At 39.4% G+C, this 23,845-nt stretch overlaps 5 protein-coding genes across 5 annotated transcripts in view; all 5 read left to right on the forward strand.

The window, feature by feature from the left end:
- The window catches only part of LOC127530545 (UDP-glucuronosyltransferase 1-2-like), a 29,809-nt gene extending 19,059 nt beyond the window's left edge, over positions 1 to 10,750 (forward strand). Inside the window, exon 3 of the mRNA XM_051937525.1 lies at positions 9,382 to 10,750. The gene's annotated coding sequence lies outside the window, so the exon portion shown is untranslated. The remainder of the gene's footprint in view (positions 1 to 9,381) is intronic.
- LOC127530544 (UDP-glucuronosyltransferase 2A1-like) lies at positions 880 to 16,838 on the forward strand. Its single transcript, XM_051937524.1, has 5 exons — positions 880 to 908; positions 12,687 to 12,985; positions 13,088 to 13,801; positions 15,011 to 15,290; positions 16,425 to 16,838. The coding sequence occupies exons 1-5, from the start codon at positions 899 to 901 to the stop codon at positions 16,454 to 16,456; spliced, it is 1,335 nt and encodes a 444-aa protein (XP_051793484.1). The 5' UTR covers positions 880 to 898; the 3' UTR covers positions 16,457 to 16,838.
- LOC127530628 (UDP-glucuronosyltransferase 1-2-like) lies at positions 1,452 to 16,838 on the forward strand. The gene is given in 5 exon segments (XM_051937882.1): positions 1,452 to 1,457; positions 1,565 to 1,913; positions 1,916 to 2,277; positions 3,109 to 3,698; positions 15,601 to 16,838. Coding segments are annotated over 4 exon segments (1,302 nt in total). The 3' UTR covers positions 3,694 to 3,698; positions 15,601 to 16,838.
- On the forward strand, positions 6,762 to 10,750 carry LOC127530629 (UDP-glucuronosyltransferase 1A5-like). Its single transcript, XM_051937883.1, has 3 exons — positions 6,762 to 7,109; positions 7,216 to 7,929; positions 8,792 to 10,750. The coding sequence occupies exons 1-3, from the start codon at positions 6,762 to 6,764 to the stop codon at positions 9,374 to 9,376; spliced, it is 1,647 nt and encodes a 548-aa protein (XP_051793843.1). The 3' UTR covers positions 9,377 to 10,750.
- Positions 16,839 to 18,707: 1,869 nt separating the features above from the next.
- On the forward strand, positions 18,708 to 22,695 carry LOC127530542 (UDP-glucuronosyltransferase 2C1-like). The gene is made up of 4 exons (XM_051937519.1): positions 18,708 to 18,833; positions 19,077 to 19,375; positions 19,461 to 20,174; positions 21,377 to 22,695. Exons 1-4 carry the CDS (start codon positions 18,824 to 18,826, stop codon positions 21,995 to 21,997), a joined length of 1,644 nt encoding a protein of 547 aa, XP_051793479.1. The 5' UTR covers positions 18,708 to 18,823; the 3' UTR covers positions 21,998 to 22,695.
- The last annotated feature ends 1,150 nt before the right edge of the window (positions 22,696 to 23,845 follow it).

Raw genomic sequence — 23,845 nt, forward strand, 5'->3', positions numbered from 1 at the left:
CCAGTGACGTAAAAAGCATCATCAAACACGCTGGACCGGAGAGCAACTAGGGGCAGGATTGGCTGAGGACTCTCTTATCCCGCCCACATTTTACCGCAGAGGCTTCTGTTGCTGTCTATCAAGTACAGCTACGCCCCCTGGCTCCGCCAACTTTAAGGATTTATTTAAAATTCAGTATTGATTTATTTTAAGATCGGCCACCTGATCTCTCATTTTGACCATGAAAACTAACGGGGAAAAAATCCTGAGCTGTAGAAAATCAGTCTATCAAATTTTATTTTTTCCAAAAATGAATTGGGGTCAATGGAGCAAAAGCTTTTTGGAGCCAACCCTAGCGGACGGCGTGATATTGCAAGTTTTTGACACTTCCGGGTTGGCTTCAATTCTGGAGCCAGATGCTACGTCCACTATATATACAGTCTATGTAGTAAACGAACCTTCACATCATAAACCTGGTGATAATAAAAGCATACCATTTTAAGAATTTGACAGGTAACATTTAAAACAATGAAAACCAATTTCATCATCATATAATCCACTATAACAATCTCTTGAAAGAAGGCACAGGTTTGTATGTCGCAAGCATTGACCTTGTAACAACAAAAAACAAAAAACATTCACGACACCACGCACAATACACTGTAAAGGGTTTTATCAGCTTTTTAACAACATTACAAAATGAAGCAATGGAGATTTGTTGACAAAAAATAACTAATCACTTTGCTATTTGCAGAACATTCATAGCAGCTCCACAGCTTCATGTGACACAACACGGATGTAAATGATTAATCTGTGATGAGACAGATGACCTCTTATAATAGTGTTTGAAGTTAAATATTACAGAATGATTTTTAATTGCTTGCCAGTCTGCGAGCGAGTAGGACTGCTGCTGCTTCTCATGAGCATGGGTAAGAGAACTACATTTTTTAACATTATCATCTTGTGGATTGAATCAAATTATTATTATTATTGTTATTATTATTATGTGAAAATATGTTACTAGTTCTCAAAATAAAATAACCTACAGTTGTACATGTTATATGTAAGCCGCAGAGAGAGTGTCCTTCCATTGTGTTAAACTAAAATTTATCTCATATCTTCAAGAAGATATGTTGAGTGATAAGGTCATTTATGTTTTTATTTCTCTCCCTGACATTTTAGGAACCATGTCACTGCACCGTGTGTGTGGAGTGTTTGTATTCAGTTTATGTTTAATTTCCATTCCACCACATTGCCATGGAGGAAACATTCTGGTGTTCCCTTTCGACGGCAGCCACTGGATCAATATGAAGATTCTGCTTGAAGAACTTCATGCCAGAGGACACAACCTCACTGTGATCAGAGACACCTACAGCTGGTACATCCCTGAAAAGTCTCCCCTGTACACATCCATTACACTTCATCCAAAAGAAGGCTTAGAAGACATGTATGCTGATTTCATTCAGGAGCATATGAAGGTATGTGACTATGAGTACATATGTTTGGCTCCATGTTGGTCATTTAGTCATTTATGTATGAATTAATCCCGTTTTTTTGACCACATCTTTTGTGTGTGCGTGTTTAGATGCAGAGAGAAGGAGCTTCATTATTGACTTTCTTCAGACTCATGATGCATTTCACGTATCTGCTTTCTCGTGCCCATTCACTGTGGGCTGATGCCGCCATTACAATGTTTGAAGATCAAAATGTGATGAACAGCTTAAAAGAGTCAAAATATGATCTTGTTCTCACTGATCCAGCTATAGCACCAGGGCTTGTGCTGGCCAAATATCTCAAACTGCCCGTTGTGCTCAACGTACGCTGGATCCCCAGTGGAGAGGGTCACTTTGTGTTAGCCCCCTCACCACTCTCCTACATCCCAGTGCCACAATCAGGCTTCACAGACAAAATGAATTTCATCCAGAGGGTCAAGAACATGTTTTCCACAGCATCATACTCTTTCAGCAGAAATTTGTGGTGGAGCCAAGCTATGAAACTCTCTGTTATAAATATATTGAGGGAGGATGTGACACCATCTCCCTTCTCCAGGATGCTGACATTTGGCTGTTCAGGTCAGATTTTGTGTTTGATTTCCCTCGCCCCACAATGCCAAATGTTGTCTACATCGGAGGATTCCAGTGCAAACCAGCCCAGCCTCTGCCAGCAGACCTGGAGGACTTTGTTCAAAGTGCTGGGGAGCATGGAGTGATCATCATGACCCTGGGATCGGTGGTTGATGCTTTGCCCAAAGAAGTTGCAAATGAAATTGGCAGCGTTTTTGCCAAGCTGCCTCAGAAGGTAAATCATGCTCTCTACTGACCTTGTCATTGCAGTGCTTTGTATTGCTACAGATTACATTGACACACTCCTCCTGCACGTGGCTGAAGAAAGGGGCACCGGTATTCCTGTTCCAGACAAAATAGTGCTGCTGTTTGGATCTGAAATCATTGGAGTGTTTTAAATTGCTCTTTGTCTGGTCCGGGTTCCTTGAACCAGTTTACCATGGAAGACCTCATGAGATGCTGCTGACCTAAAAACAATATAGCTACTAAGTTCACAGGAACACACAAACCCCTTGGCTGTACAAAGGTGGTATTTCTTTAGTGGGGTCAACTTTGAAGTTAACTGGAAAATAGGAAAATAAAAAGTTTACAGATGGAAAAATCCAAAGAATACAACAGATTACAAAAGGAATGTATTGTGCTGTGACAGACTGCCAGTCTGCCCAGAGTGTTCAGTGAGTCACTGTAAGGGGGTACACAAGACAAGGTGATTAATTTATAAAAGAAAAGAAAATATAATCATATCATTTAACAACGACTGTCTTCTATTAATTAGTGGCTCAATCTGTGAAACATGTTGCATTGCTTTTCATAGTTTTTAAAAAAGATATACAAAACCTTCAGAATTGCTTTTAATGTTACATTTTGCAGCTCTAAACTTTGAGTTGTGCTGTAATTTTCTAAGTTCTTCTGTTCTCTAACCTGCATCTTGAAATAACATAAGGTGGAAAATACTTTCGAATTGTAGCAAATTATTATTACGCTAAATCATTCCTGACAACATCAATATGTTCTCTTTCTGCTGATGTACAAGTGATAAATTCCTATTTTTTTGTTTTCTGATTAGGTGATATGGAGGCACAAAGGAGAGCGTCCCTCTACGCTGGGCAACAACACTCTCATAGTGGACTGGATGCCACAGAAGGACCTCCTGGGACACCCGCAGACCAGAGTCTTTGTGGCTCACGGAGGAACCAATGGAGTCCAGGAGGCCATTTACCACGGGGTCCCTGTGCTCGGCATACCCTTGTTCTTTGACCAATATGACAACCTTCTACGTTTGCAGGAGAGAGGAGCTGGAAAGATCCTTCAGCTGGCTGATGTTAATGGCAACACTTTTGAGCAAGGTATTAGGGAACTTCTCTATCACGAAAGCTACAGACAGAACATCCAAAGAATGTCACGTCTGCACAGAGATCAGCCGATGGCACCCATGGATCGGGCTGTGTTCTGGGTAGAATATGTGATCCGTCACAAAGGGGCTCCTCACCTGCGTACAGAGGCTTATAAGATGCCCTGGTACTCATACTACTGTGTAGATGTGCTGCTCCTGTTGCTGACTGCAGTAACTGTGCTACTGATGTCCACTGTGGCCGTTTTTCGGTTTCTGTTCTGCAGTAGACAAAGGAAGACAAAATCCAAACAGAACTGACTGAGGTCAGATTTGTTAAGAAACAAGCTTCAGTGCGTTCTCTAAAGTGTTGTATTTAGAGAGAAACATATCTTAAAGGTGGAGTCTGTTCTTCTGGACAAATATTGTTAAAAATTAGCTCGCTTTTATATTTAAACAGCTTCTACCAGATTTACTGTGGCACATTATCCTCTTGCTGTTTACGGCCCACTCTGTCACACCTTTGCCTGACTTTCTTTTTGCCCTGTTAAGAGTACAAATGAACATGAGCAGGAATGTCTCAGGGCACAGTGGAATAATGTTGTGTGGGTTGGTCTAAGCCGATTAGTTTCCTTCACTTTCACTGAGCCAAGACTGTCTGTGAACACCAGATTCTTCTGTTTTCTTAAAATCTGACATTTAACATAATGGATGAGAAGACACACTCCACCTTTACGTTATTCCATTTGGATCTTTTAATAATTTATGATGCAAAACAACAATCTGTCATTTGCCTTCAAAGTACAATATCTAAATAGTGAAGATGATCAGTCCCTTTTATGGTTTTCCTCGAATCATTGATGATAATGTCATGTTGTCAGCATGAGTCTGATTTTACATCAGCAGTGATCAGACAAACCATCTTTTACAGCCAGTCCATGATCATGATAAGTTGAAATTATCCATTTCCAATGTAACAAATGTCAAAACTGTCCGGGATAGTTTGACTAAAACCAGTTCAGATGTGATAAAACTATGTTGCAATTATCAGGCTATTCAATGAACTGTGTAACACATTCCTTTCCATTTGATATTGGATTGAGACAATGATCAATAAATCTTTACTCAAAAGGAACTTTGTTTTATTTAATTATTAATGCTAAATGTCATGCATTAAATGTTCCTTCAGGAACACAACACTCTGCATTCCTTAAAGGAAGGACCAATGCATTCTGTGTTAAAGGAGATAAGAAGGAACACGCTGAAGAACTTTTCTTTAGCATTTAATGAATTTGGCCAGCTTGTTTCTATGGCTGCCACTTAAATTTTAATGTTGAATGTCATGCATGACATTTTCCTTCAGGAAAAAACACTGTGCGATCCATAAAGGAAGGATCAGCGCATCCTGTGGTAAAGAAGATAAGAGTGAAAGCTTTGAAGAATTTATCTTTAGCATTTATTGAAATTGGGCAGTGTTTTTTAATGGTTGCCACTGGTACACTTTGGCCCATTTCACACAGTCAGGAAATTTCCCAAATAAAATCTAATCCACTGCAACTCTCCTCATAGATGTGAAACTTTGTTGAGACAAACACGAGGTGATCCGGTTTCAATAGGTTTTCCTTCGACAAGAAGAAAAAAAGAAAAAGGATTAGGATTTGCTGATTTTGTTGCCTTTAACTGGAGTAAAGTGAACTATTTTATGCTATTGGCAATTATGTTAAGCATTTCTCATTCTTATGAAGTTTTACAAACAAAGTATCTGGGTTAAACATGGAAACAAAAGGCAGAAAGATTTCTCATGACAATCAACAGTAGTTGTGGTTCTGTAAAAAGAAGTTTAAAAAATTACCACAACAACCTTGAAGAATAAATCCTGCATACTCAATAATTTATTGCAGCCTCAAAATAAACCATCAGAAAACACATCCATCTTCATGAGGAAATTCTATCAACTCAAAAATTACTAGTTCAGGACAACCTTATTTAGCTTCCTCCTGCATGCAGCTCTTCCTGCTTCCTGTGCTTCTTAAAGCAACAGCCATCTCTTTCTAAAGGGTAAGTGCGAACATTTTTCATTGGCCACAGTCAGGTTTGCAGGCGAGTACTGTTTTAAACAAGAACATATGACCTAAATGAAGCACTTGTTTAAAGTAAATTATTATAAATGTACAGACTGACATAAAACAAGAAAGACATAAGAAAATGTCGACCTGTCCAGGGTGTCCCCTGCCTTCGCCCGAGTCTGCTGAGATAGGCTCCAGCATCCCCCGCGACCCGAGTGAGGATAAAGCGGTGTATAGAGAATGGATGGATGGATATTTCAGTGTGCCACAAATGCAGTGATTCAGCAACAATATAATATGCCCCTATTTCTATGTAAAGTATTTGCGATACTTCAGCATTTTAACTTGTAAAATATTATCAGTGCAGAAATTTTCCTTTCAATGGAGTGCCTGTACAGTGTAGTTTTGGTATTTTCCTTTGGTAAAGGATCTGAATTCTTTCTCCACTATCAAACCAAGATATATTTTTATGTCTGTTGTTAAAAGAGCTGTGTGCAGGTTTGAAATAAATTTTCTGAACTGAACTGAACTGAAGTGCGATAAGAGGACACGAATCGGGTCAACTGAGTTCACTTCTGAGATGTGTCAACAACACTCAGTGAGCCGCTTTATTTGGCACTAAACTGGGATTTGTAGTAAACGAACCTTCACGTCATAAACCTGGTGATAATAAAAGCGTGCCATTTTAAGAATTTGACAGGTAACATTTAAAACATTGAAAACCAATTTCATCATCATATAATCCACTATAACAATCTCTTGAAAGAGGGCACAGGTTTGTATGTCGCAAGCACCGACCCTGTAACAGCAAAAAACAAAAAACATTCACGACACCACGCACAATACACTGTAAAGGGTTTTATCAGCTGTTTAACAACATTACAAAATGAAGCAATGGAGATTTGTTGACAAAAATTATCTAATCACGTTGCTATTTGCAGAACATTCATAGCAGCTGCACAGCTTCATGTAGCACAACATGGATGTAAATGATTAATCTGTGATGAGACAGATGACCTCTTATAATAGTGTTTGAAGTTGAATATTAGAGAATGATTTTTAATCGCTTGCCAGTCTCTGGGCGAGGAGGACTGCTGCTGCTTCTTATGAGCACAGGTAAGAGAACTATATATTTTTAACATTATCGTCTTGTGGCTTGAATCAAATTATATTATTATTATTATTATTATTATTATTATGTGAAAATATGTTACTAGTTCTCAAAATAAAATAACCTACAGTTGTACATGTTATATGTAAGCCACAGAGAGAGTGTCCTTCCATTGTGTTAAACTAAAATTTATCTCATATCTTCAAGAAGATATGTTGAGTGATAAGGTCATTTATGTTTTTATTTCTCTTCCTGACATTTTAGGAACCATGTCACTGCACCGTGTGTGTGGAGTGTTTGTATTCAGTTTATGTTTAATTTCCATTCCACCACATTGCCATGGAGGAAACATTTTGGTGTTCCCTTTCGACGGCAGCCACTGGATCAATATGAAGATTCTTCTCGAAGAACTTCATGCCAGAGGACACAACCTCACTGTGATCAGGGATGCCAACAGCTGGTACATCCCTGAAAAGTCTCCACTGTACACATCCATTACACTTCATCCAAAAGAAGGCTTAGAAGACATGTTTGCTGAATTCATTCAGGAGCATATGAAGGTATGTGACTATGAGTACATATGTTTGGCTCCATGTTGGTCATTTAGTCATTTATGTATGAATTAATCCTGTTTTTTTGACCACATTTTTTTGTGTGCGTGTTTAGATGCAGAGGCAAGGGGCTTCACTACTGACTTTCTTCAGACTCACGATGCATTTCACGCATCTGCTTTCTCATGTCCATTCAGTGTGGGCTGATGCCACCATTGAAATGTTAGCAGATCAAAATATGATGAAAAGCTTCACGGATTCAAAATATGACCTTTTTCTCACTTATCCAGGCTTCTCATCAGGACTTGTGCTGGCCAAATATCTCAAACTGCCCGTTGTGCTCAACGTACGCTGGGTCACCAGTGGAGAGGGACACTTTGTGTTAGCCCCCTCACCACTCTCCTATATTCCAGTGCCACAATCAGGATTAACAGACAAAATGAATTTCATCCAGAGGGTCAAGAACATGCTTTTCCATAGTATTGCACTGTTCCAACTGAAATTTGTGGTGGGGCCATGCTATGAAATCCCATGTAAAAAATATATTGAGGGAGGATGTGACACCATCTCCCTTCTTCAGGATGCTGACATTTGGCTGTTCAGATCAGATTTTGTATTTGATTTCCCTCGCCCCACAATGCCAAATATTGTCTACATCGGAGGATTCCAGTGCAAACCAGCCCAGCCTCTGCCAGCAGACCTGGAGGACTTTGTTCAAAGTGCTGGGGAGCATGGAGTGATCATCATGACCCTGGGAACACTGATTGATGCTTTACCCAAAGAAGTTGCAAATGAAATTGGCAGCGTTTTTGCCAAACTGCCTCAGAAGGTAAATGATGCTCTGTGATTGATCGTTTCTTTGCAGTGCTTTGTATTGTTACACATTTTGTTGACACTTCCTGCACCTGGCTGAAGAAAGGGGCACCGGTATTCCTGTTCCAGACAAAATAGTGCTGCTTCTTGTATCTGAAATCATTGGAGTGTTTTAAATGGCTCTTTGTCTGGTCTGGTTCCCTTGGACCAGTTTTCCAGGTTAGACTTCATGAGATGCTGCTGATCTAAAAACAACATAACTACTAGGTTCACAGGAGCACACAAACCCACTAACTGTAGTAAGGTGGTATTTCTTTTGAGTGGATGGACAAAACAGATGACAAAAGAGATGTGTACTAATTTAAAATGATAATAATAATAATAATAATACAACTGATTTATCAAGAGCTTTCAGTCAAAGTGCTGTACATGGAGACAAAAACAATAAAAACATCAGAAATCCACAAACATACTGAAACAATAAAAAGGTCATAAGTAAAACAAACAAACCTGTGAAGATTGCCAGTCTGTACTGTGACAGACTTGCAGTCTACATTAATTTCTTGATGTAATTTAGTACGTAACAAATGATTGACTCAATCTGTGAAACATGTTACATTGCATTTCATTGTTTTTAGGAAGATATATAAAACTTTCATAATTACTTTGATGTTACATTTTAGATCCTTGGAGCTTGAATTGTACTATAATTTTCTAAGTTCTTCTGTTGAAACTGCGTCTAGAAATAGCCTAAGGTGGAAAATACTTCAGAAGTAGAACAAATCATGATTACGCTACAGCATTTATGGCAACATCATTATATTCTCTTTCTGCTCATGTACAAGTGGGAAATTCTGATTCTTTGGTCTTCTGATCAGGTGATATGGAGGCACAAAGGAGAGCGTCCCTCTACGCTGGGCAACAACACTCTCATAGTGGACTGGATGCCACAGAAGGACCTCCTGGGACACCCGCAGACCAGAGTCTTTGTAGCTCACGGAGGAACCAATGGAGTCCAGGAGGCCATTTACCACGGGGTCCCTGTGCTCGGCATACCCTTGTTCTTTGACCAGTATGACAACCTTCTACGTTTGCAGGAGAGAGGAGCTGGAAAGATCCTTCAGCTGGCTGATGTTAATGGCAACACTTTTGAGCAAGGTATTAGGGAACTTCTCTATCAGGAAAGCTACAGACAGAACATGCAAAGAATGTCACGTCTGCACAGAGATCAGCCGATGGCACCCATGGATCAGGCTGTGTTCTGGGTAGAATATGTGATCCGTCACAAAGGGGCTCCTCACCTGCGTACAGAGGCTTATAAGATGCCCTGGTACTCATACTACTGTGTAGATGTGCTGCTCCTGTTGCTGACTGCAGTAACTGTGCTACTGATGTCCACTGTGGCCATTTTTCGGTTTCTGTGCTGCAGAAGACAAAGGAAGACAAAATCCAAACAGAAGTGACTGAGGTCAAATTTGTTAAGAAACAAGTTTCAGTGAGTTCTGCTGTATTTAGACAGAGACATATCTTAAAGGTGGAGTCTGTTCTTCTGAAAATACTGTTGAAAATTATCTAGTTATTATATTTAAACAGCATCTGCCAGATTTACCGTGGCACATTATCCTCTGGCTTTTACTGCCCCCTCCATCTCACCTTTGCCTGACTTTCTTTTTGCCCTGTTGAGAGTACAAATGAACACGAGTAGGAATGTCTCAGGGCACAGTGAAACAATGTTGTGTGGGTTGGTCTGAGTCAATTTCCTTCCCTTTTACTGAACCAAGTCTGTCCACAAACCACAGATATTTCTTGTAGTTTTCTCTGAGTCTGACGTTAAACATACTGGGTTAAAAGACACACTCCACCTTTAAGTTATCCCATTTGTATCTTTTAATAGCCTAGCCGCGCTAGCCCCACGTTTCTGAAGGCACAAGGGTCTAGGACTGCTCGACAGGGAGGGAGGCGGGCTAAAAGGTTGTCTTTCAAATCACTCTGCAGCAATTGGGTAGGTATACAACCAATCAGCGCAACGAATAGACTGACGGAGTTCCCAGAGCGCCGGCGGATTGTGGCTAAGTCCCATTAGCTTCCCAACCAGCGGAGCCAACTGGTATATTAAGGATTTGCCATATCCCGTCGGCATAAGTTCAAATACGTCTTTCTTTTCAATGAAACACTTCAGTGCCATCCTTTGTTTATCTTTCAAGTTGAATTTTAGCTTCAAATCTGTAAGGGCTGTGGCCAAAGCCGAGTCGAAAGATAACTGTTTATTGTGCGCTGGTTGTTTCTGTCAGAATCGTCGCGCCTCTGTCGTCACTTAGTTACGCCTGCCTTCTGACTCCACACTTCATGGTGATTCGTCCGGCCAGTTTTAGGAGAATCCAGTCTCGAGCCTTATGGAGGGTAACTAGACCCACCCTGGCAGAGAATTAAATTTGTTGCCGTGGGTTGTCTAGCGCGGCTAGGCTAATCTTTTAAGAATTTATGATGCAAAACAACAATCTGTCCTTTGCCTTCACAGTACAAAATCTAAATGTACTGAAGATGATCAGTCCCTTTTATGGTTTTCCTCAAATCACTGATGATAATGTCATGTTGTCAGCATGAATCTGATTTTACATCAGCTGTGATAAGACAAACTGCCTTTGACTGCCAGTCTATGAACATGATGAGTTGAAATTATCCATTTCAAATGTGTCAAAACTGCTAAAAACTATTTTGACCAAAACCAGTTCAGATGTGATAAAACTATGTTGCAAGTCTATTCAATGAGCTGTGTAACACATTTCTTTCCGTTTTATATATGACTGAAACAATGATCAATAAATCTTTACTCAAAAGGAACTTTGTTTTATTTAATTATTAATGCTAAATGTCATGCATTAAATGTTACTTCAGGAACACAACACTCTGCATTCCTTAAAGGAAGGACCAATGCATTCTGTGCTAAAGTAGAACACTTTGAAGAACTTTTGTTTTTTAGCATTTAATTAATTAGGCTAGCTTTTTTATGTGGCTGCCACTTACATACTTTGGCTCATTTCACACAGTCAGGAAATGCCCCAAATAAAAATCTAATCCACTGCAACTCTCGTCGTATTTAGGTGTGAAACTTTGTTCAGACAGAGAAACACGAGGTGATCTGGTTTGAAATGTTTTTCCTTAGAAAACGAAGAAGAAAAACAATGAGAACTTGTTGGTTTTCCTTGTCTTAAATTCCAGCAAAGCGAACTATTTTATGCTACTGGTAATTATGTTAAGCATTTCTAATTTCGTGTGAAGTTTACAACGTTTTTGGGTTGAACAGCGAAAACATCGGCAGAATAATTCATCATGAGAGTCAACATTAGTTATGGCTTTGAATAAAAATATTGTTAAAATTACCTCACATCAACAACCTTGAAGAATAAATCCTGCACACTCAATAATTTATTGCATCCTCAAAATGAACCATCAGAAAACACGTCCATCTTATTTAGCAAATCCTATCAACACAAAAGTCACCAGTTCAGTACAAGCTTATTTAGCTTCATCCTGCATACAGCATGTCTTGCTTCCTCTGCTTCGTAAAGCAACAACGCTCTCCTCTACAATTTTCCTCTGTCCACAATGAGGATTACATGTGAGCACGGTTTTTAAACACAAACATATTACTTAATTGAAGCAATGATTTAAAGGAAATCATTATAAATGTACATACTGATATAAAACAAGAAAGACATGAAAATGAAATGAAACAATATGTTTCAGTGTGCTACAAATGCAGTGATGCAGTAACAATACTGTCACAATACAATATACACATTTTTCTGAATGAAGTACTTATAATACTTCAGCACTTTTCCTTGTGAAACATTATTGATGCAGAAATTTTCCTTGCAATAGAAGACTTTACCATGAGGTTTTGGTATTTTCTTTTGATAAAGCATCCGAATTCTTCCTCTACTATCAATCCTTAGAGTGCCATGAGAGGACATGCCTCGGGTCAACTGAGTTCATTTCTGAGATGTGTCAATAACACTCAGTGAGCCTCTGTATTTGGCATAAAACTGGGATTTGTAGCAAACCTTCACATCACAAATCTGGTGATAATAAATGCATGGCATTTTAAGAACTTGACAGGTAACATTTTAAACATTTAAAACCAATTTCAACATCACACAACTGCCGATAATAATCTCTTGAAAGAAGGCACAGGTTTGTATGTCACAAGCACTGAAGTAACAGCAAAATAAACACATTCATAACCAATAACACAACACAATACACTGTTAAGGCTTTTATCAGCTATTTAACGACATTACTAAATGAAACAATGTACGTGTTGACCACAAGAACTAATCACTTTGTCATTTGCAGAACATTCAGAGCAGCTCCACAGCTGCATGTGACACAACACGTAAGTAAATCATTAATCTGTGACGGGACAGATGACATCTAACCTGGAGTTTGAAGTTAAATATTTGGGAATGATTTTTTAATAGCTTGTCAGTCTGCAGGCGAGTAGGACTGCTGCTGCTTCTCATGATCATGGGTAAGTGAATTACATTTTTTAAACATTATCATCTTGTTTTTTGAATAATATTATATTTTATTATCAGTATGTGAAAGTTTTTATAGGTTCTCAAAATAAAATAACCTACAGTTGTACTTGTATCTAAACAGCAGAGAGAGTGTTCTTCCATTGTGTTAAACTCAAACTTATCTGATATCTTCTAGAGGATAAGTTCACTGATAAGGTCATTTATGTTTTTATTTCTCTTCCTGACATTTTAGGAACCATGTCACTGCACCGTGTGTGTGGAGTGTTTGTATTCCTCAGCTTATGTCTGATTTCCTTCCCACCACATTGCCATGGAGGAAACATTCTGGTGTTCCCTTTAGATGGCAGCCACTGGATCAATATGAAGATTCTGCTTGAAGAACTTCATGCCAGAGGACACAACCTCACTGTGATCAGAGACACCTACAGCTGGTACATCCCTGAAAAGTCTCCACTGTACACATCCATTACACTTGATACAAAAGAATGCTTGGAAGACATGTTTGCTGAATTCATTCAGGAGCATATGAAGGTATGTGACTATGAGTACATATGTTTGGCTCCATGTTGGTCATTTAGTTATTTATATGTAAATTAAGTCCCATTTTAAATCACATATTTTTTGTGTGTTTAGATGCAAAGAGAAGGGGCTTCACTACTGAATTTCTTTAAAGTCACCGCACATTTCCTTTATATATTTTCTCATTTCCATTCACTGTGGGCTGATGCCACCATTAACATGTTTGAAGATCAAAATGTGATGAACAGCTTAAAAGAGTCCAAATATGATCTTGTTCTCACTGATCCAGCTTTTGCACCAGGGCTTGTGTTGGCCAAATATCTCAAACTGCCCGTTGTGCTCAACGTACGCTGGGTCACCAGTGGAGAGGGACACTTTGTGTTAGCCCCCTCACCACTCTCTTATATCCCAGTGCCACAATCGGGCTTCACAGATAAAATGAATTTCATCCAGAGGGTCAAGAACATGCTCTTATATAGCATTTCACTGATCCAGCAGAAATTTGTGGTGGAGCCACACTATGAAACTCTCTGTAATAAATATATTGAGGGAGGATGTGACACCATCTCCCTTCTTCTGGAGGCTGACATTTGGCTGTTCAGGTCAGATTTTGTGTTTGATTTCCCTCGCCCCACAATGCCAAATGTTGTCTACATCGGAGGATTCCAGTGCAAACCAGCCCAGCCTCTGCCAGCAGACCTGGAGGACTTTGTTCAAAGTGCTGGGGAGCATGGAGTGATCATCATGACCCTGGGATCGGTGGTTGATGCTTTGCCCAAAGAAATTGCAAATGAAATTGGCAGCGTTTTTGCCAAGCTGCCTCAGAAGGTAAATAATGCTCTATAATGACCTTGTCATTGCAGTGCTTTGTATTGCTACAGATTACATTGACACGCTCCTCCTGCACGTGGCTGAAGAAAGGGGCACAGGTATTCCTGTTCCAGACAAAATAGACTCTTCTCCTCTTTTGTTTTCAAATGGTGGAACAAATGACCAAACTCTGTGCATTCTGCTGAGTCCCTTTGTACTTTTAAAAGACAATTGAAGACTCTATTGTTTAGAGAACACCTAGGCACTTAATCTGACTCCACCTTAGGGGTAGAATAAGTCAGGTGGTCCAAAACCCAGCACTTATTTAGCGCAGACAAAGTTAAAAAAAAAAAAAAGGCGGGGTGGGGGGTGGTTGGCAATTCTTCTGCAACTTGATGGCAACACCTTTGACCAATCGCACTTGAAGCACTTTTTGCACTTACTACAGGTTTTTCCTTATGTCTGAATTCTTGCTTGTGTTACGTCACTTTGGACAAAAGCATCTGCTAAATGAAATTGTAGAATTGTAGAATTGTAGTGCCGCTCTTTGGATCTGAAATCACTGGAATGTTTTAAATTGCTCTTTGTCTGGTCCGGGTCCCTTGGACCAGTTTACCATGGAAGACCTCATGAGATGCTGCTGACCTAAAAACAATATAGCTACTAGGTTCACAGGAACACACAAACCCCTTGGCTGTACAAAGGTGGTATTTCTTTAGTGGGTTCAACTTTGAAGTTAACTGGAAAATAGGGGGAAAAAAAGTTTACAGATGGACAAATCCAAAAAATACAACAGATTACAAAAGGACTGTATTGTGCTGTGACAGACTGCCAGTCTGCCCAGAGTGTTCAGTGAGTCACTGTAAGTGGGTACACAAGACAAAGTGATTGATTTCTAAAAAGAAAAGAAAATATAATCATGTCATTGAACAATGACTGTTTTCTATGAATCAGTAGCTCAATCTGTGAAACATGTTGCATTGCTTTTCATAGTTTTTAAAAAGATATACAAAACCTTCAGAATTGCTTTTAATGTTACATTTTGTAGCCTTAGAGCTTGAGTTGTGATGTAATTTCCTAAGTTCTTCTGTTCTCTAACCTGCATCTTGAAACAGCTTAAGGTGGAAAATATTTCCGAATTGTAGCAAAATATTATTACACGACATCATTCCTGACAACATCAATAAGTGGGAAATTCTGATATATTTTTTTTGGTCTTCTGATCAGGTGATATGGAGGCACAAAGGAGAGCGTCCCTCTACGCTGGGCAACAACACTCTCATCGTGGACTGGATGCCACAGAAGGACCTCCTGGGACACCCGCAGACCAGAGTCTTTGTGGCTCACGGAGGAACCAATGGAGTCCAGGAGGCCATTTACCACGGGGTCCCTGTGCTCGGCATACCCTTGTTCTATGACCAGTATGACAACCTTCTACGTTTGCAGGAGAGAGGAGCTGCAAAGATCCTTCAGCTGGCTGATGTTAATGGCAACACTTTTGAGCAAGGTATTAGGGAACTTCTCTATCAAGAAAGCTACAGACAGAACATCCAAAGAATGTCACGTCTGCACAGAGATCAGCCGATGGCACCCATGGATCAGGCTGTGTTCTGGGTAGAATATGTGATCCGTCACAAAGGGGCTCCTCACCTGCGTACAGAGGCTTATAAGATGCCCTGGTACTCATACTACTGTGTAGATGTGCTGCTCCTGTTGCTGACTGCAGTAACTGTGCTACTGATGTCCACTGTGGCCATTTTTCAGTTTCTGTTCTGCAGAAGACAAAGGAAGACAAAATCCAAACAGAACTGAGTGAGGTCAAATTTGTTAAGAAACAAGCCTCAATACATTCTCCAAAGCACTGTATTTAGATAGAAACATAACTTAAAAGGCGAGTCTGTTCCTCTGAACAAATGCTGTTGAAAATTATCTAGTTATTATATTTAAACAGCATCTACCAGATTTACTGTGGCACATTATCCTCTGGCTTTTACTGCCCCCTCCATCTCACCTTTGCCTGACTTTCCCTTTGCCCTGTTGAGAGTATGAATGAACACAAGTAAGAATGCCTCAGGGCACAGTGAAATAATGTTATGTGGGTTGGTCTGAGTCAATTTCCTTCCCTTTCTCTCAACCAAGTCTGTATACAGACATCAGAGTTTTTTTTTTGTTGTTTTTTTTCTCTGAATCTGACATGAAACATGCTGGATTAGAAGACACACTCCACCTTTAAGTTCTCCCATTTGGATCTCTTAATTATTTATGATGCAACACAACAATCTGTCCTTTGCCTTCACAGTACAATATATACAGTGGGTACGGAAAGTGTTCAGACCCCTTGAAATTTTTCACTCTCTGTGTCATTGCAGCCATTTGCCAAAATCAAAAAAGTTCATTTTATTTCTCATTCATGTACACTCAGCACCCCATCTTGACAGAAAAAAACAGAAATGTAGAAATTTTTGCAAATTTATTAAAAAAGAAAAACTGAAATATCACATGGTCAGAAGTATTCAGACCCTCTGCTCAGTATTGAGTAGAAGCACCCTTTTCAGCTGGTACAGCCATGAGTCTTCTTGGGAATGACACAACAAGTTTTTCACACCTGGATTTGGGGATCCTCTGCCATTCTTCCTTGCAGATCCTCTCCAGTTCTGCCAGGTTGGATGGTGAACGTTGGTGGACAACCATGTTGAGGTGTCTCCAGGTCTCCCGGTCTCTCCAATACTTTCCATACCCACTGTAAATGTCGTGAAGATAATCAGTCCCTTTTATGGTTTTCCTCAAATCGTTGTCATGTTGTCAGCATGAATTTGATTTTACATCAGCTGTGACAAGCCAAACCATCTTTAACAGCCAGTCAATGATCATGATAAGTTGAAATTTTCCATTTCCAAAGTAACAAATGTCAAAACTGTTCAAATAGTTTGACTAAAACCAGTTAAGATGTGATAAAATTGTGTTGAAAATATCAGTGTATTCAATGAACTGAGAGACAAGATTCTTTCCATTTCATGTGATTGAGACAATGATCAATAAATCTTGACAAAAGGAACTTTGTTTTATTTAATTATTCATGCTGAATGTAATGCATTAAATGTTCCTTCAGTAAAACAATACTGTGCGTTCCATAAAGGAAGGATCAGTAAGGATCGGTGCATCCTGTGCTGAAGGAAATAAGAAAGAAGATGTTTCACAACTTTTCTTTAGCATTTAATTAATTAGGCTCACTTTTTGATGTGGCTGCCACTTACATATTTTGGCTCATTTCACAGTCAGGACATGTCCCAAATAAAAATCTAATCCACTGCAACTCTCGTCGTTTTTAGGTGTGAAACTTTCTTCAGACAGAGAAACACGAGGTGATCTGGTTTCAAGTGTTTGTCCTTTAAAACGAAGAAGAAAAAAGAAGAAAAAGAAAAAGGATGAGGACTTGTTGCTTTTCTTTGCCTCAAATTGCAGTAAAGTGAACTATTTTATGCTACTGGTAATTATGTTAAGCATTTCTCTTTCATGTGAAATTTACAAAGTATTTGGGTTGAACACGGAAAACATCGGCAGAATAATTCACCATGAGAGTCAACATTAGTTATGGCTCTGCATAAAAATATTTGTAAATTTACCTCAAAAACCTTGAAGAATAAATCCTGCATACTCAATAATTTATTGCATCCTCAAAATGAACCATCAAAAAACACATCCATTTTATTTAGCAAATCCTATCAACACAAAAATCACCAGTTCAGTACAAGCTTGTTTCGCTTCATCCTGCATACAGAATGTCTTGCTTCCTCTGCTTCGTAAAGTAAAATCATTCTCTTTCTAACGGGTAAATCAGGTTTAAATTTAATTCAGTTCATTTCTATTCTATTCATATAGCATCAATTACGGGTCAAATTGTCTTCAGACGCTTTACAAAATCCATATGCCCGAACCCCCAGAGCAAGCCCTAAGGTGACTGTGGCAAGAAAAAACACCCTCTTAACAGGGAAAAAACCTTGAGCAGAACCTGGCTCCTGATGCAGGGGGACCAATCTGCCTGCTGGCTTGTGGGTTGAGAGGGACAGAAGAGGTAGAGAGGTAGAGGTAGAGAGGAAGAGGGGTAGAGAGGTGGAGAAGGGGAGGGATGGGAGAAGAAGGGGTGGGGAACAAGGTGAGCACTGTTTTAAACACTAACATATTACTTAAATGCAGCACTTATTTAAAGTTAATTATTATAAAGATGCATACTGATATAAAACAAGAAAAACATATGAAACAATATGCTTCAGTGTGCTACAAATGCAGTGGCTCAGCAACAATAATGCAACAATATAATACAGATACACATCGGTCAGTATGAAGTACTTGTGATACTTCCACACTTTTCCTTATGAAATATTATCGATGCAGTAATTTTCCTTGCAATGTAGTGCCTTCACTATGAAGTTTTGGTATTTGCCTTTGGTAAAGCATCCGAATTCTTCCCTTACTATCAATCCTAAGAGTGCTATGAGAGGACATGCCTCGGGTCAACTGAGTTCATTTCTGAGATGTGTCAACAACACTCAGTGAGCCTCTGTATTTGGCACAAAATTGGGATTTGTAGCAAACCTTCACATCACAAATCTGGTGATAATAAATGCATGCCATTTTATAAGCATGATAACATTTTAAACATTTAAAACCAATTTCAACATCACACAACTGCCGATAATAATCTCTTGTAAGAAGGCACAGGTTTGTATGTCGCAAGCACTGATGTAACAGCAAAATAAACACATTCATAACACAACACAATACACTGTTAAGGCTTTTATCAGCTATTTAACGACATTACTAAATGAAACAATGTACGTGTTGACAACAAGAACTAATCACTTTGTCATTTGCAGAACATTCAGAGCAGCTCCACAGCTGCATGTAGCACAACACATATGTAAATGATTTATCTGTGACAGGACAGATGACATCTAACCTGGAGTTTGAAGTTAAATATTTGGGAAGGATGTTTTTGATTGCTTGCCAGTCTGCAGGCGAGTAGGACTGCTGCTGGTTCTCATGATCATGGGTAAGTGAATTACATTTTTTAAACATTATCATCTTGTAGTTTGAATCATATTATATTTTTCTGTCAGTATGTGAAAGTTTTTGTAGTTTCTCAAAATAAAATAACATACAGTTGTACATGTTGTACCTAAACAGCAGAGAGAGTGTTCTTCCATTGTGTTAAACTAAAACGTATCTGATATCTTACAGAGGATCTGTTCACTGATAAGGTCATTTGTTTTTATTTCTCTTCCTGACATTTTAGGAACCATGTCACTGCACCGTGTGTGTGGAGTGTTTGTATTCCTCAGCTTATGTCTGATTTCCTTCCCACCACATTGCCATGGAGGAAACATTCTGGTGTTCCCTGTAGATGGCAGCCACTGGATCAATATGAAGATTCTGCTTGAAGAACTTCATGCCAGAGGACACAACCTCACTGTGATCAGGGAGGCCAACAGCTGGTACATCCCTGAAAAGTCTCCACTGTACACATCCATTACACTTGATACAAAAGGAGGCTTGGAAGACACATTTGATGGATTCTTTCAGGAGCATATAAAGGTATGGTACTGTAAGTGTTTTGCTCCATGTTATTTAGTCATTTATGTGTAAATGAATTTTTTTAACCATTTTTTTGTGTGTTTAGATGCAGAGAGAAAGGGCTTCACTACTGACTTTCTTCAAAGTCACTGCGCATTTATTTTCTATGCTTTCTCATGTCCATTCAGTGTGGGCTGATGCCACAGTTAAAATGTTGGAAGATCAAAATATGATGAAAAGCTTCACGGATTCAAAATATGACCTGCTTCTCACTGATCCAGGCTTCGCACCAGGGCTTGTGTTGGCCAAATATCTCAAACTGCCCGTTGTGCTCAACGTACGCTGGGTCACCAGTGGAGAGGGCCACTTTGCGTTAGCTCCCTCACCACTCTCTTATATCCCAGTGCCACAATCAGGCTTAACAGATAAAATGAATTTCATCCAGAGGGTCAAGAACATGCTTTTCTACGGCATTTCACTGATCCAGCAGAAATTTGTGGTGGAGCCACACTATGAAACTCTCTGTCATAAATATATTGAGGGAGGATGTCATATCATGTCCCTTCTTCTGGAGGCTGACATTTGGCTGTTCAGGTCAGATTTTGTGTTTGATTTCCCTCGCCCCACAATGCCAAATATTGTCTACATCGGAGGATTCCAGTGCAAACCAGCCCAGCCTCTGCCAGCAGACCTGGAGGACTTTGTTCAAAGTGCTGGGGAGCATGGAGTGATCATCATGACCCTGGGAACGCTGGTTGATGCTTTGCCCAAAGAAGTTGCAAATGAAATTGGCAGCGTTTTTGCCAAGCTGCCTCAGAAGGTAAATGATGCTCTATAATGACCTTGTCATTGCAGTGCTTTGTGTTGTTACAGATTACATTGACACTCTCCTCCTGCACCTGGCTGAAGAAAGGGGCACAGGTATTCCTGTTCCAGACAAAATAGTGCCGCTCTTTGGATCTGAAATCATTGGAGTGTTTTAAATGGCTCGTTGTCTGGTCTGGTTCCCTTGGACCAGTTTTCCAGGGAAGACTTCATGAGATGCTGCTGACCTAAAAACAACACAGCTGCTTGGTTCACAGGAACACACAAACCCCTTCACTGCAGTAAGGTGGTATTTCTTTAGTGTGGTTGGGAAACAAAGTTTCCAGATGGACAAATCCAAAGAATACAGCAGATGACAAAAGAGATGGACAGTAATAATAATAATAATAATAATAATAACTATTATTATTGTTGTTATAACTTACAAAGAGCTTTCAGTCAAAGTGCTGTATATAGAGATAAAACAATAAAAACATCAAAAATCCACAAACATATACAAACATAGGGAAACAATAAAAAGGACAGAAGTAAAACTAGACAAACCCTCAGCAGAGGGCAGAACCACGCCCATGCATGATACTCTGTTTCAATTTTGATCATTCTACATATATCCCTTCCTACTTGATCTGCTGACCTGTAACTCCACAACTGAGCAGGGGACCTTAGGGTAATCAAACTTGGCACTGAAGATCAGTCTGACTTCAGCACTTGCAGAGATATCTGACCGGACATACCCACCCACATACATACATACTTACCCAGCCAGCCAGCCACATACCGAAGCGAATGCAGTAACCCTGCTGACGTATGTCAGGTGTGGTTAACAAGCAAACTTGGGCAGATTGCCAGTCTATACTGTGACAGTCTGCCCAGGGTGAAAATGTATAAATGTAATTTAGTACCATTGTCTTCAATAAATCATTGACTCAATGACTTCATACTTTTTTAGAAGATATATTTATATAACTTTAAGAACTGCTTTTGATGTTACATTTTGCAGCTTTAGAGCTTGAATTGTAATTTCTAAGTTCTTCTGTTGAAACCGCATTTTTAAATAGGCTAAGGTGGAAAATACTTAAGAAGTTTAAAAAAAAAATCATTTATGGGCTACATCATTTCTGAAAACTTCATTATGCTCTCTTTCTGCTCATGTAGAAGTGGGAAATTCAGATTTTTTTTGTTTTGTTTTCTGATCAGGTGATATGGAGGCACAAAGGAGAGCGTCCCTCTACGCTGGGCAACAACACTCTCATAGTGGACTGGATGCCACAGAAGGACCTCCTGGGACACCCGCAGACCAGAGTCTTTGTGGCTCACGGAGGAACCAATGGAGTCCAGGAGGCCATTTACCACGGGGTCCCTGTGCTCGGCATACCTTTGTTCTTTGACCAGTATGACAACCTTCTACGTTTGCAGGAGAGAGGAGCTGCAAAGATCCTTCAGCTGGCTGATGTTAATGGCAACACTTTTGAGCAAGGTCTTAAGGAACTTCTTTATCGAGAAAGCTACAGACAGAACATCCAAAGAATGTCACGTCTGCACAGAGATCAGCCGATGGCACCCATGGATCAGGCTGTGTTCTGGGTAGAATATGTGATCCGTCACAAAGGGGCTCCTCACCTGCGTACAGAGGCTTATAAGATGCCCTGGTACTCATACTACTGTGTAGATGTGCTGCTCCTGTTGCTGACTGCAGTAACTGTGCTACTGATGTCCACTGTGGCCGTTTTTCGGTTTCTGTGCTGCAGAAGACAAAGGAGACAAAATCCAAACAGAACTGATTTGAGGCCAAATTTGTTTAGAAACAAGCTTCGGTGAGTTCTCTAAATCTGTGCATTTCGACAGCAACATATCTTAAAGGTGGAGTCTGTTCCTCTGAACCAATATTGTTGAAAATTGGTTAGTTGTTATATTTGAACAGCATCTACCAGATTTACTGTGGCACATTATCCTCTTGCTGTTTATTTCCTCCCTCAATTCAGCCTTTGCCTGACTTTCCCTTTGACCTATTAAGAGTCGGAATGTCTCAGGGCACAATGGAATAATGTTGTGCGGGTTGGTCTAAGCCAATTTGTTTCCTTGAATTTTTGAGCCAAGATTACTTATGACATAGTCTCTGAATCAGAATTAAATGTACTAGATTAGAAGGGACACTCCATTTTAAGATATCCGCTTTAAATCTCTTAATTGTTCATGATGCAAAACAACAATATGTCATGTGTCCTAACAATACAACATATAAATGTCATTAATGTATCCCTTTTCTGGTTTTCCTCAAATCATTAGTAATAATATAATGTTGTCAGCATGATGCTATGATTTTTAGGTCAGCTGTGACAAGCCAAACTATCCATTTCCAATGTAACAAATGCCCAAACTGCTCAGGATGTTTGAATAAAACCAGTTCAGATGTCATAACTATGTTTCAATGATCAAAGTACTATCTGAACTGTGTAACTGTGCCTTTCCATTTCACATGATTGAGACATGATCAATAAATCTTTACTCAAAAGGAACTTTGCCTTTTAATTAACACTGAATGTCATGCATGAAGTTTTCCTTCAGATATTAGAAAGAAGACCTTGAGGAACTTTTCTTTAGCGTTTAGATAGCCCCATAAGGTGCAGTCAATTCAGCCATTTTCAGTACAAAAAATTGCCAATATTTTATTTGTAAATAAAAATATGACGAGAAATACAGGGAATATTGGACGCGCATCGCGAGGTGCATTTCCTTGAAAACAACATATTCGTGGATTATATACCGACTTCAAGACATGTTTTGGACAAAATATTTTACTGGCTTGTTTCGTCTGGATGTCCAAGGTTGGACTATGGCCGTTAATGTGGAATATTTCATCTGTGTGTAATAATGAACCCGGAAATGTGAGTCGCGCTGTGTACGTTAAAGCCGTGTACAGAGAACGATGGATGGATATTCGTTGTTTGTCGGACAAATGTGTTTCTATTACCCGCTGTGGTAATCACATCTGAAAGTGATTTATACAGGCGGATTCATGAGAATCCAAGCTTTCCATCGGTGTATAGTGTTTGTATAATCGCGTTTGCAGATTCAGACATTTAAGGAAATGCTTATGCAGATCTCAAAGTGTTCCGCGGGCGGAACACTGAAGCTTTACGGTAATTAGGTCAGTTTTTTTTCATGGTCACTTACACACTTTGGCCCATTTCACACAGTCAGGGAAATTTCCCAAATAAAAAGACTAATCTAACTCGAGTCATATGTAGATGTGCAACCTTGTTCAGGTGATCTGGTTTCAACAGTTTTACTTAAAAAACAAAGGTGAACAAACAAGAAAAATAAGGCTTCCTATCTATGAGGATTTGGTGCTTTTCTTTGCCTTTGATTGCAGTAAAGTGAACCATTTTATTATGCTGATAATTATGTTAAGCATTTCTCATTCTTGTGAAGTTTACAAATAAGGACTTGGTTTGCACATGGAAATAATAGGTAGAATAATTTATCATGAGAGGAAAACATTAGTTGTGGTCCTGTAAAAAGAAGTTTAAATATATTACCATACATCAAGAGCCTTCAAGAAGTCAATCAGTAACAACAATGTAACAATATAATATATATACCCATTTTTTTGTATAAAATGCTGGTGATGCTTCAACATGTTCACTTGTGAGTCATTTTCAAAGC

The sequence above is a fragment of the Acanthochromis polyacanthus genome, chromosome 17 (assembly GCF_021347895.1).
Source record: "Acanthochromis polyacanthus isolate Apoly-LR-REF ecotype Palm Island chromosome 17, KAUST_Apoly_ChrSc, whole genome shotgun sequence".
NCBI classification, from domain to species: domain Eukaryota; kingdom Metazoa; phylum Chordata; class Actinopteri; family Pomacentridae; genus Acanthochromis; species Acanthochromis polyacanthus.